At 47.0% G+C, this 12,662-nt stretch overlaps 1 protein-coding gene across 1 annotated transcript; it reads right to left on the reverse strand.

Annotated features, from left to right (window-relative positions):
* Nucleotides 1-1,338: 1,338 nt before the first annotated feature.
* ciao2b (cytosolic iron-sulfur assembly component 2B) lies at nucleotides 1,339-11,800 on the reverse strand. The gene is made up of 5 exons (XM_087995698.1): nucleotides 11,651-11,800; nucleotides 10,021-10,098; nucleotides 8,412-8,537; nucleotides 2,607-2,652; nucleotides 1,339-2,204 (listed from the first exon to the last, which is right to left on the reverse strand). The coding sequence occupies exons 1-5, from the start codon at nucleotides 11,777-11,779 to the stop codon at nucleotides 2,107-2,109; spliced, it is 477 nt and encodes a 158-aa protein (XP_087851824.1). The 5' UTR covers nucleotides 11,780-11,800; the 3' UTR covers nucleotides 1,339-2,106.
* Between the last annotated feature and the right edge of the window lie 862 nt (nucleotides 11,801-12,662).

Below are 12,662 nucleotides of genomic sequence, written 5' to 3' on the forward strand. Positions count from 1 at the left end.
TATCCACTCCACCCTCCTCTCTGACCTATCACCTTCATCCCACCCCCATCCACCCATTGTACTCTTTGCTACCTTCCTCCACCCTCCTCCCTGACCTATCAGCTTCATCCCCACCCCCACTCACCTATTGTACTCTATGCTACTTTCCCCCCATCCCCACCCTCCTCTCATTTATCTCTCCACCCTTCAGGCACTCTGCCTGTATCCCCGATGAAGGGCTTTTGCCCGAAACGTCGGATTTTCCTGCTCCTCAGATGCTGCCTGAACTGCTGTGCTTTTCCAACACCACTCTACTCCAGAATTGGGTTTCCAGCATCTGCAGTCATTGTTTTTACCTAATGACCCTATGGTGTTAACGGATAAAATATTTTCACTGTTGGGTCTAGGACAGAGAGTTAACACATTAAAATAATTAGTATAAACTTCAGAACAGAAGTTTTAGTTCAGAAGAACCTGGAGATCAGGTCAGAGGATCTCAGTTTTTCTCAGTTCAAGGGAGTCAGTCACCTCAGCAGAAGTGGTTACTAGCCTGTGGAACGTCCGAGCCAGGAGAATTTGGATAGAAATTTTCAAGTTGTTAAATCTGAAAAGGTTTAGGCTATCAGATTGATGAAAAGTTCAAATCCACAGCCTGAGGAGGTCTTGCTTTACAAAAAGGGGCTCAACAATCTAAAGAAATAAATCGAGAAGCACACTATAAGGTTTAAAAAGGTGAAATAGGAGTAATACATCTCTGGGATCCGATGATCTTAACAAGTATGTTGAAATTTGTTTATCATATTCACTAAGTCAATGTGGGAGTTACTGGTTGAACTAGAATTTATTGCCCATCCCTAGTTACACTTGAGAAAGTGGTGATCAGCTGCCTTCTTAAATTGTTGCAGTCTCTGGGTGTAGGCACACCCAAAATGCCTTTAGGGACTTACAGGAACTTGACTCAGTGCCATTGAAGGAATGGTGATACATTTCCAAGTGAGTATGGAGGAATGTTTGGAACAGAAATTGCAGGTGGTGGTGTTCCCATGTATCTTATGTTCCCATAATTTGCGGTTTGTAACTTATAACTTTTTAACCTAACTTTCTACTTTAAACTAACTTTAACCTTTTAAATTTTGTTTTCTTTTTTGCAATAAATTTATGCTCTGTTGTAAAAGAACATTTGCAGTCTATATGAATCTGTTTCAGTGATGAACAGCCATGTGAACAAACTACTAACATTTATCATATAATGTATCAAAGCAGCTTTCTTTCTGAGATCTGCCTTGTTTAATATGACAAGCTGGTATCATAACATTACTCTAACTCAAGCAAAAAAAAAAGCAGCAAAACATCAGCTAGTGGAGTTTGTAAACTGCGATTTATTAGACGTGCACTCAAGATTATTTAAGGGCATGGTTTTACATTGCCACTTGTCAGATGGGGTATCTCAAACAGATGAATGCAGCGGTCTCTCTGAGTTTGTGTGAGGAATTAAGTGTACATATGACAGTGAGAGGATCCATGTGTGTCAGAGAAAATGGAGAGTGAGCGTTGATAAACATGCCAAGACATTTTGGGTAGCAGGTTTGTACTTCTTTCATCCCTAACATCCCATCTATATATCTCTGACCCCAATTACCCAACCTCTACACCTATTCCCTGATCACAGTCATTCAATTGCAGAAACATACTGAGCACAGGTCGAGCCATCAGGACAGGATCTTTACATCTTCTCTCTCTTCCCTCACACTAGGATTTGGTGACTGCCTCCTTCACCTACTCCTTTGCCAGAGAGACTAGCCCCCATCTGCTCCCAATAGCTGATCTGCAGACAGGCACAAAAACAGTCCCAGTAGGTGATGAATGACAGATCATTAACTCATAAGAATGTACACAAATCATTCTCTATTTACACATTGGCACAACTGCTGATTGACTTACAGATATCACACACACGAAATCCTGTCTTGGAGTTCTAACATGTGCTGGGACCTCTCAGATTTCCCTTTGGGGAAAGCCCCAACATTGCAGAGACCCTCAGACACACACACAGAGGGCTCAGAAATGCTGTGATTATTTTCTGCTGTGCTGTGCCGCTCTTCAGGCAGGTGCCACGATGTGGTCTGGTCACAACCTTTCTGAGAGACATTGATTAACAACCTCCAGCAGGTGAGAGTTCTCCAGAGCAGCTGCCACTCGTTCCTTATCAGCCAGTTGTTTGTTCACTGGAAAAAGGAGAAGATTTATTCAGAACAACAATCTGGTGCAATGCAAGAATTCCAGACCTGTTGTACTGCTCAGATACCTATATTGTGCTATAATCCCTGGCCAGGCACCAGCCCTCTTCCCGCTCTGACCTCCTACCACAGACTCAGCCTACACCTGCTCATTGAATGCACTCTGTCCCCCTCCTCACTTCCTCAACCTTGTACTCACCCCTCCATTTCCAATCCACCTCTTCCTGAGGCTATACCTACCCACAGGTTAACAATCTGATTTATTCTCAACAAGGAGCTTAATTAACAATGTCTGGGCAGTTGGCAAGAAAGACCTCAAAGGGCTCAATTACTCCCTCACCTCGCAGTACAGTGCCACATTAAATCTCTTGGATTACAAAGATTGATCACCTGCGTTTTCAGAAGCATGGGTTCCTGGAGTAATGTGGACATCCACCTAGAATAAGAAAAGCTCAATATTAGAATTAAAACTCATGTGTTATCTTGAAAAGTATATTACAGGAAGTACAGGGGAATGTGTTTGCTGCAGTCATTAAACAGCATTATGAGCAAAGGCAACCTTTATGAAATCCCCTTCCTCTATTATAAACATCAACTAATCCAGTGCACTGCACCAGTGCCAAATGCTTGAAGAAGGGAACCCGTTAGTCCCGCTATCTGTCCAGAATCACCTTACATTAGTGCAAGGTGAAACTAGTATGATTTCCTATAACATTTCCACAAAGATGCAGATTTGCACTAACCATCAAGCCAACTCCTTTTCTGCGGATTTATTCAGACAGGTAACATGCAGACATTGTCTGTAGGTTAACTGACACACAGATATTACCAGACACACATCCCCAGATAACTAATACAAGCAGAATACCAGCTAAACTAGCATAAACTTAATTACCAGACAGATAGCATGATTGAACACTCAAATTTACTCAACCTCTCTCTCAGATTGCCAGCTAACTAACACAGATTTCTGTGAACATTTCTGGTCTCCATGTTATTAAAAAAAGGAGAAATTGGAGCATGTGTAAGAAAATTGAGAAGGACGATACCAGAAAGGTGAGTATAGACCTTGTCTGAAGAGGATTAAAGGCCAGGTATCTCCTGTCTTGGAAATAAATGAGGGCTGAAGGGTTAACTATTACAATCTTTAAATTCTGACATGTTTTGTCTTGTTGAGAAGAGCATGACTGGAGGCCATCAATGTAAGATAGTCACCAAGAGTCATACAGCATGGAAACAGACTGTTCGGCCCAACCTGTCCATGTTGACCAGGTATCCTCAACTGAACTATTGCCATTTGCCTGCACTTCGCCCATATCCAGCTAAACGTTTCCACGCATAACTCCCCTCTCCAAATGTCTTTAAAATGTTGTAACTGTACCAGTCCTGGCAACATCCTTATAAATCTTTTCTGCACCCTTTCCAGTTTAGCAACATCTTTCCTATAGAAGGGCAACCAGAATTGAACACTGTTCTAAAAGTGGCCTAACCAATGTCCTGTACAGCTGCAACATGACCTCCCAACTCTTATACTCTAGGCCTAAGGAGGGAGGAAGTGTTGGGTATTCAAAAAGGCATGAAGGACAAGTCCCCAGGTCCGGATGGGATCCATCCCAGGTTACTGAGGGAAGCGAGAGAGGACATAGCTGGGGCCTTAACAGATATCTTTGCAGCATCCTTGAACACGGGTGAGGTCCCAGAGGACTGGAGAATTGCTAATGTTGTCACCTTGTTTCAGAAGGGTAGCAGGGATAATCCAGGTAATTATAGACTGGTGAACCAGATGTCAGTGGTCAGGAAGCTGCTGAGACGATACTAAGGGATAGGATCTATTCCATTTGGAAGAAAATGGGCTTATCAGTGATAGGCAACTTGGTTTTGTGCAGGGAAGATCATGTCTTACAAACCTAATAGAATTCTTTGACAAAATGACAAAGATGATTGATGAGAGAAGGGCTGTAGATGTCATATACATTGATTTTAGTAAGGCACTTGATAAGGTTCCCCATGGTAGGCTGATGGCAAAGGTGAAGTCGCATGGGGTCCACGATGTACTAGCTAGATGGACAGGGGACTGGCTGGGCAACAGGAGATATAGTAGTAGTGGAAGGGAGTTTCTCAAAATGGAGACCTGTGACCAGTGTTGTTCCACAGGGATCCGTGCTGGGACCACTGTTGTTTGTGATATACATAAATGACTTGGAGGAAGTTGTAGGTTGCCTCTTTGGCAAGTTTGCAGATGACACTAAGATTGGTGGAGTAGCAGGTAGTGAAGGGGACTGTCAGAGAATACAGCAGAATATAGTTAGATTGGAGAGTTGGGCAGAAAAGTGGCAGATGGAGTTTAATCCAGGCAGATGCGAGGTGATGCATTTTGGAAGATCCAATCCCAGAGCGAGCTATACAGTAAATGGAAAAGTCCTGCGGAAAATTGATGTACAGAGAGATCTGGGTGTTCAGGTTCATTGTTTCGTGAAGGTGGCAACACAGGTCAATAAAGGGGTCAAGAAGACATGCTTTCTGTCATCAGACAGGGTATTGAGTACAAGAGTTGGCAGAGTTAGAGTTGTATAAGACTTTGGTTCGGCCACATTTGGAATACTGCAAACAGTTCTGGTCTCCAAGCTACCAAAAGGATGTGGATGCTTTGGAGAGGGTGGAGAGGAGGTTCACCAGGATGTTGTCTGATATGGAGGGTGCTAGCTATGAAGAGAGGTTGAATAGATTAGTATTATTTTCATTAGAAAGATGGAGGTTGTGGGGGCCTTGATTGAGGTCTACAAAATCATGAGAGGTATAGACATGGTGGATAGTAAGAAGCTTTTCCCCAGAGTGGAGGACTCAATTACTAGGGGTCACGAGTTCAAAGTGAGAGGGGAAAGGTTCAGGGGAGATGAGTGGAAAGTTCTTTACACAGGGGTAGTGGGTGCCTGGAACACATTGCCAGTGTAGGTGGTAGGGTCAGGAATGATAGGGTCAGTTAAGATGTACCTAGACAGATATATGAATGGCAGGGAGCAGAGGGATACAGATCCGTAGAAAATAGGCGGTAGGTTTAGATAGAGGATCTGGATCGGCACAGCCTTGGAGGGCCGAAGGGCCTGTTCCTGTGCTTTAAATTTCTTTGTTCAATGCTCTGTCCAATGAAGGCAAGCGTTCCAAATGCCTTCTTCACCACCCTGTCTACCTGCAACGCCACTTTCAAGGAACTATGTACCTGCGCCCCTGGGTCCCTCTGTTTAACTACTTTCCCCAGGCCCCTACCAATAACTGTATATCCTGCCCTGGTTTGTCTTACCAAAATGCAACATCTCACATTTATCAGAATTAAACTCCATCTGCCCATTGGCCCAGCTGATCAAGATCTTGTTGTACTCCAAGGTAACTTTCTTCACTGTCGACTATACCACCAATTTTGTTGTCATCTGCAACCTTACTAATCATACCTCCTATATACCCATCCAAATCAAACAGTGGACCCAGCACCGATCCTTGTGGCACACTGGTGGTCAAAGACCTCCAACTGGCTACAAAAGAAATTTAACAGAGAATTCTGAGGAAACTTCTTTACCTGGTGAGAATGTGGAATTTGCTATCACAAGAAGTGGATGAAGTGAACAGTGCAGCTACATTTAAATGAAAACAAGACAAATACACAGAAAGAATGGAACAGAGAGATACACTAATCCAACTGAATATCGATAGGTGGGAATGAACTCATGTGGAACGCTAAAAGAGCATGGCCTGCTTCTGTATTGTAAATTCTGTGCAATTACCAAGTAATTAACTAGGCACTCCCAAGTTACAACACACACACAAACAACCTAAGGTAACAGCACACTATGAGATTACAGGTAACCAAAATCTGAGGGATGTGATGGCCTAATGATATCATCACCTGGATTCATATTCTGCCCTGGCAGATGCTGGAATCTGAATTCAATAAATTAAAGAGTCTAATGATGACACAAAACCATTGTTGATGGTTAGGAAAAAGCTATCTGGTTCACTCATATCCTTTAGAGGAGGAAACTGCCTACACCAGATCCACAGATATTGCGTTGATTTATCCTGTAACTGTGTTCTGGACAATTAAGGATGGGCAATAAATGCTAGGCTGGCCAGTGACAGGCATATCCTGTGAATGAATTTAAAAGAGACACCCAATCAGATTACAAAGTAATTAACATACACTGGCAGATTACCAAGCAAACAACACATTCTCAACCTGCCAACAAACTGACTGCTCAGATACTGAAGCAGTTCATGTTTGGTTTGAATTATAAGGAGAGGCTGGATAGGTTGGGATTTCTTTCCTTGGAGCATCAGAGGCTGAAGGCTGACATTATAGAGGTTTGTAAAATCATGAGGGGCAAAGATAAGGTGAATAGAGAATATCATTTTTCCCCAGAGTGGGGAAGTCCAAAACTAGAGGGCATAGGTTTAAGGTGAGAAGGGCAAAGTTTAAAAGGGACTTCAGGGGCAACTTTTTTCACAGAGGGTAATGCATGTATGGGTGAAGCTGCTGGAGGTAGTGATAGAGACGGGTACAATCATGTCATTTAAGGGATATTCGGACAGGTACATGAATAGGAAAGGTTTAGAGGGATATGGGCTAAGCACAAGAAAATGGGACAAGTTCGGTTTAGGATGCCTGTTTGGCATGAATGAGTTGGATCGAAGGATCTGTATAACTTCCACGCTGTATGACTCTGTAAATGTAATAAGATTTGGACAGTAAATATCCAAGTAAATTTGGCATGACGGCGAATCCCGTTGCCAACTTTTATAGGTGTGCCATCGAGAGCATTCTATCTGGATGTATCACTACCTGGTATGGCAACTGTACCATTCAAGATCGGAAATGGTTACAGAGAGTGGTGAACTCAGCCTGGACAATCACAAAGGCCAACCTCCCACCTATAGAACCCTTCTACGAGGCCCCGCTGTCAAGGAAAAGCCACCAACATTCTCAAAGATCCATCACGACTTGACAATGGTTTTCTACAACCACCACCATTGGGGAGAAGGTACAGAAGCCTGAACACACGCAGCAGCCGGTTTCAAAACAGTTGCTACCCTGCTGTTGTTAGAATACTGAATCAACACTCAAACTCTTAACATTCGCCTGTACCTGTGTTTTTGGCTTTGCTGCTGTTTACCTATTTTTTACTATCTATGCTGCATAACTCTGATCTGCCTGTATTGCTTGCAAGACAAAGCTTTTCACTGTGCCTCGGCACACATGACAATAAATTTAAGCCAAGCTTGGACTGACAAGTAGCAAATACCATTCACGGCACACAAATGCCAGGTAATAAGAGATCATTTAACGACTGCTTCTTGACACTTCAATGGTGTTACTGTCATTGAATGCCCCACTGTCCACATCCTGGGAGGGTTACCACCGAGCAGAAATTCAAGCGGACTTGCCACAAACTGGCTACAACAACAGGTCAGAGGTTAGGAATACTGCAGCAAGTAACTCACCTCTTGACTCCCCAAAGCCTGTCCACCATCTACAAGGCACAAGTCAGGAGTGTGATGGATTACTCTCCACTTGCCTGGATGGGTGCAGCTCCAACAAACACTCGAGAAACTTGACAACATTCAGGATAAAGCTTGATTGGTACCACAGCCACAAATATCCACTCCCTCCAACACTTCAGTAGCAGCAATGTGTATCATTGCAAAAATTCACAAAGATCCTTAGACAGCACCTTCCAAACACACAACCACTTCCATCTAGAAGAACAATAGCAGCTGATTCATGGGAACACCACCTCCTACAAACTCCCCTCCAAGCCACTCACCATCCTGACGTGGCAGTTTCTTCACTGCCATTGGGTCAAAACCTTTAAATTCCTTCCCTAAGGGCATTGTGGGTCAACCTACAGCACATGGACTGCAGAGGTTCAAGGAGGCAGCTCACTCCCACCTTCTCAAGGGGCAACTAGGGACAGACAATAAATACTGGGCCAGTGATGCCCATGTCCCATGAATGAATAAAAAACACTCAGAACATCAGATAATTATATACATTCAATCTACCAGATACCTAATATACAAACAATTGCTAAATAACTAAAATACATAGGTTTCATCAGGTAACCATCATACACACAAATTACCAGGTAGTTAATACAGACGGCAGATAATACCACACTCGCAGTTTACCAGGCAACCAACTCTCACCTTGAAGCGGGCAGGCAGCGAGCGCAGCAACTTGACTTTAATGGATAAGCCAATCAATGTAGCCATACTGCAGTGAGGAATGGTAGGTGTGAAGGCCACTGATACACTGTTCTCATGGTCAACCACCTGGTGTACAGACAGGAAAATCAAGTTCACTACAGCAAACTGGCAAGTATAACAATAAGCAAACTGGCAGATGAAGTATAATGTGGGGAAATGAGGGGTTACAAAAAAACTACTTTTTAAAGATATAAAACTTTTAAATATTGATGTTTGGAGAGACATAGGTACACTCACACAAGAAAAAAAACTTAGAATTTAATATGGTACAAGCATTAAGGCGGCAAATAGCCTACTGTCTTTTACAAGAGAACTGGATTACAAGAATAGGACATTTTGCTATAATTATATGGGGCTTAGGACAGACCACACCTGGAACATTGCAGTGTTTTAGTGTATATTTTTAAAGGAAGAATATTTTCGCAGTAGCACAGCAAATGTCCATTAAATTGGTAACCGGGAATAAGAGGTTATGAGGAAAGGGTGAATAAATTGGGCCTGTGTACTCAAAGTTGGGGTGCTCTGATATCTTTCATTATATTTAAGGCTGATTTTCAACCTGTCAGGGAACCAAGGGATGTGCACAGGAAATTGGAGTTGAGGTTACAATCAAATTAACTGTGATTACTACTATTGGATCGTATATACCCAACTGAAGGGGCAGAGAGGGTCTTGGTTTAAAGTCTCATCCAAAAGATGGAACCTTTGGCAATGCAGCACTCCCTCAGTCCTGCATTGGCAGTGTCCGCCTGGATTGTGTGCCGAATACTCTGGCTGGGACTTGAACCCATCAGATAAAAGTGAGGACTGCAGATGCTGGAGAAATGAAAAGTGTGGCACTGGAGGAGCACAGCAAGTCAGGCAGCATCTGTGAAGCAGGAGATTTGTGAAGCAGGAGATTTGTGATGAAGGGCTTTTGCCCGAAACGTCAACCCTTCTGCTTCTCAGATGCTGTCTGACCTGCTGTGCTTTTCTAGTGCCATACTTTTCAACTTGAACCCATCACCCCACTTTGTCCCACAAGAATTTCAGTCCCAAGAGTTTGGTTTAACACCAAGCAATTCGAGTTACCTAAACCACACAATGTGGAGAATTACTGGACACAGCTTAGCTCTTGTACATGTTCCGCAAAGCAGTCTCACGTGGCATTTTCCAGTGTTTCCTCAGTTCTAGCCATATACCCCCAGAATACAGTGAAACATCATATTTCATCACAATTGATGTTTTTATTCATCTCCTCCCATTCCTGTCCTCTCGCAAAGTACTGCCACAATTGGGTTATGATAATCTGGGTACTAATTACTACCAACATTTCAACAGTGACTACTCTTCACATACACACAGATGGAGTGAGCCCATGACGGTCTTGTTTCTGGGCTTATTTACCCACTGAGCCACAGCTTTCTCTTAGGTACTGGCCCAAACCACAGCTTTTAAGAATTGGCAGGCACACCCCTTCTGATTTCTTGAGTGAAGTTTAGTTGCTTGAATCCATCCTTATTATACTAATCATATTTTGAAACCATCTCAGCCCTGAAAGCATACTTACATTAACTCGAAGCTGTTCCACAACATTTAACTCCTCCAGACTCAGTGGGTGTTCTGGGTCATTGATCGATCTGATTAGATGTAAATACATTAAGGAAAGTTTCCACAGCACACTGCATTAAAAACTTTCACTCAAGGTGTGCTGCTTGCAAAAAAAAGGACACCCCTTCATTAAAGTCAAGTGAATGGGATAGAGTAGGGACAGGTTAAGGATGAAAAAACAACTGAAATCGCCCTCCTCAAAAGACAGTCAGAAGTAATACGACACCAGGTTATAGTCCACAGGTTTATTTGAAATCACAAGGTTTCTCCTTCATCAGGTGAAGGAGCAGCACTGAGAACTTGATATCAAATACTGTAAACGTGTTCGACTATAACCTGGTGTTGTGTGACTTCTGACCATGTCCACCCCGGGCCAACACTAGCACCTCAACATCGTCAAAACATGTCCCCAGCATGAATTGCCCAAAACACAGAGGAGCAAGAAGTGGGGGGGGGGATGCGGGGGGATGGAATGGGGGGGATGGGGGGGGGGGGGATGGGGGGATGAGATGGGAAGGGGAGATGGGGGAGATGAGATGGGGGGGGGGGTGAGATGGGGGGGATGAGATGGGGGGGGGGTGAGATGGGGGGGAGATGGGGGGAATGGGGGGGAGATTGGGGGGGAATGGGGGGGAGATTGGGGGGGGATGGGAGGGGATGAGATGGGGGGGGATGAGATGGGGGGGAGATGGGGGGAATGGGGGGGAGATTGGGGGGGAATGGGGGGGAGATTGGGGGGGGATGGGAGGGGATGAGATGGGGGGGGATGAGATGGGGGGGGATGAGATGGGGGGGGATGAGATGGGGGGGGATGAGATGGGGGGGGATGAGATGGGGGGGGATGAGATGGGGGGGATGAGATGGGGGGGGATGAGATGGGGGGGGGGATGAGATGGGGGGGAATGAGATGGGGGGGGATGAGATGGGGGGGATGAGATGGGGGGGGATGAGATGGGGGGGGGGATGAGATGGGGGGGATGAGATGGGGGGGATGAGATGGGGGGGGATGAGATGGGGGGGGATGAGATGGGGGGGGATGAGATGGGGGGGGATGAGATGGGGGGGGATGAGATGGGGGGGGGATGAGATGGGGGGGATGAGATGGGGGGGATGAGATGGGGGGGATGAGATGGGGGGGATGAGATGGGGGGGGGATGAGATGGGGGGGGGATGAGATGGGGGGGGGATGAGATGGGGGGATGAGATGGGGGGGATGAGATGGGGGGATGAGATGGGGGGGGGGATGAGATGGGGGGGATGAGATGGGGGGGGATGAGATGGGGGGCGATGAGATGGGGGGATGAGATGGGGGGGATGAGATGGGGGGATGAGATGGGGGGGGGGATGAGATGGGGGGCGATGAGATGGGGGGATGAGATGGGGGGGATGAGATGGGGGGATGAGATGGGGGGGGGGATGAGATGGGGGGGGATGAGATGGGGGGGATGAGATGGGGGGGGATGAGATGGGGGGGGGGTGAGATGGGGGGGGTGAGATGGGGGGGATGAGATGGGGGGGGGGGGGGACCCGCGGCCTACACCCTGTCAAGCCCCAATCCTGCGGCTCGGTTGTACACCCCGGTCCCGGATATCAAAGATCTCGCGGTTGTCGATGGTGTCCACCGCCTCCTCCTCCTGCTCCCGGGCGGTGAGAGGCCGCTCCGAGCTTCTGCCGTAAATCAGCGGGTTCGCGTTCTCCAGCCGCGCTCCGGCCGCCATGACACCCCCCCCCTCCCTCAGACACGCACTTCCGGCTCCGGGTCAGAGGGCACCGACCTCCATCGGGGGGGGGGCGGGGCTCCGCGTCTCCATAGAAACCGGAAGGAGCCCGTTCGGCCCGTCGGCTCGCTGCCAGCCGAACGCCAATGTCTCACCCCCACCCCCTCCCGGAGGTGGGTTTTGAACACGCCCCGAGGTTCTGTGCCTCCTTTGTCTGTCCCAACTCTCCCCCGGGGAACAACAGGGCCAGGCCATTCGGCCCATCATAACCTACCTTGACACTTGATATGTTGTGGCTGGCCCTAACTCCCACCCTCTGTCTCCCCCCCCCCCCACCCCCGCCTTGACTCATCATCACCGGCGGACCCTCTCGGACGAGGGCTGACTCTCGGGTGGTAGTGCACTGACCCCCGCCCCGAAGCCCCCCCCCCCCCATACCCTCGTCGGTTGGCAGCGTTGGGCTGGGCACGCCGTCCGCCTGACCGAGACGGGACTCCCCAAGCGGGCGCTCCACTCCCAGCTCCGAAACGGCAGGCCAGCCCCAGGCGGGCAGAGGGAGACGCTTCAGGGATGTACCTTCAAGGCCGCCAACCCCCACCCCGACCCGACCCGACCCGTGAAGTGCAGCATTCCCACCGACACCCTGGGAACCGCTGGCCCAAATCCCGCCAAAGTGGAGGAGGAGCAGGATCCGGGAAGGTGTGGAGCAAGTCGAGACTTGCCGTCGGGAAGAAGTGGAAGCCAGGAGAAAACAGCAAAAGGAGCGTGCCTCCACACAAGTGCCCCACACAAAACCCTTCCCGCTACCACCACTTATCCTGAGTATAACAGCCTGCAGACCCGTGACTATATTATCAAAAACCAATGCAGTGCAGCGTTGAAT

The sequence above is a fragment of the Chiloscyllium plagiosum genome, unplaced genomic scaffold, assembly GCF_037043375.1.
Source record: "Chiloscyllium plagiosum isolate Xiang-an unplaced genomic scaffold, Cpla_swu_hap1 HiC_scaffold_17, whole genome shotgun sequence".
Taxonomy (NCBI): Eukaryota; Metazoa; Chordata; class Chondrichthyes; order Orectolobiformes; family Hemiscylliidae; genus Chiloscyllium; species Chiloscyllium plagiosum.

What these genes read in the sequence shown, in the direction of transcription:
- ciao2b (XM_087995698.1), bottom strand. Translation starts at nt 11,779, where the DNA reads ATGGCGGCCGGAGCGCGGCTGGAGAACGCGAACCCGCTGATTTACGGC. An exon ending in ACAACCGCGAGATCTTTGAT is followed by an intron (nt 10,099 to 11,650) that starts ATCCGGGACCGG and finishes ATGTATTTACAT; the next exon opens with CTAATCAGATCGATCAATGA. An exon ending in TGGAACAGCTTCGAGTTAAT is followed by an intron (nt 8,538 to 10,020) that starts GTAAGTATGCTT and finishes TCTGTACACCAG; the next exon opens with GTGGTTGACCATGAGAACAG.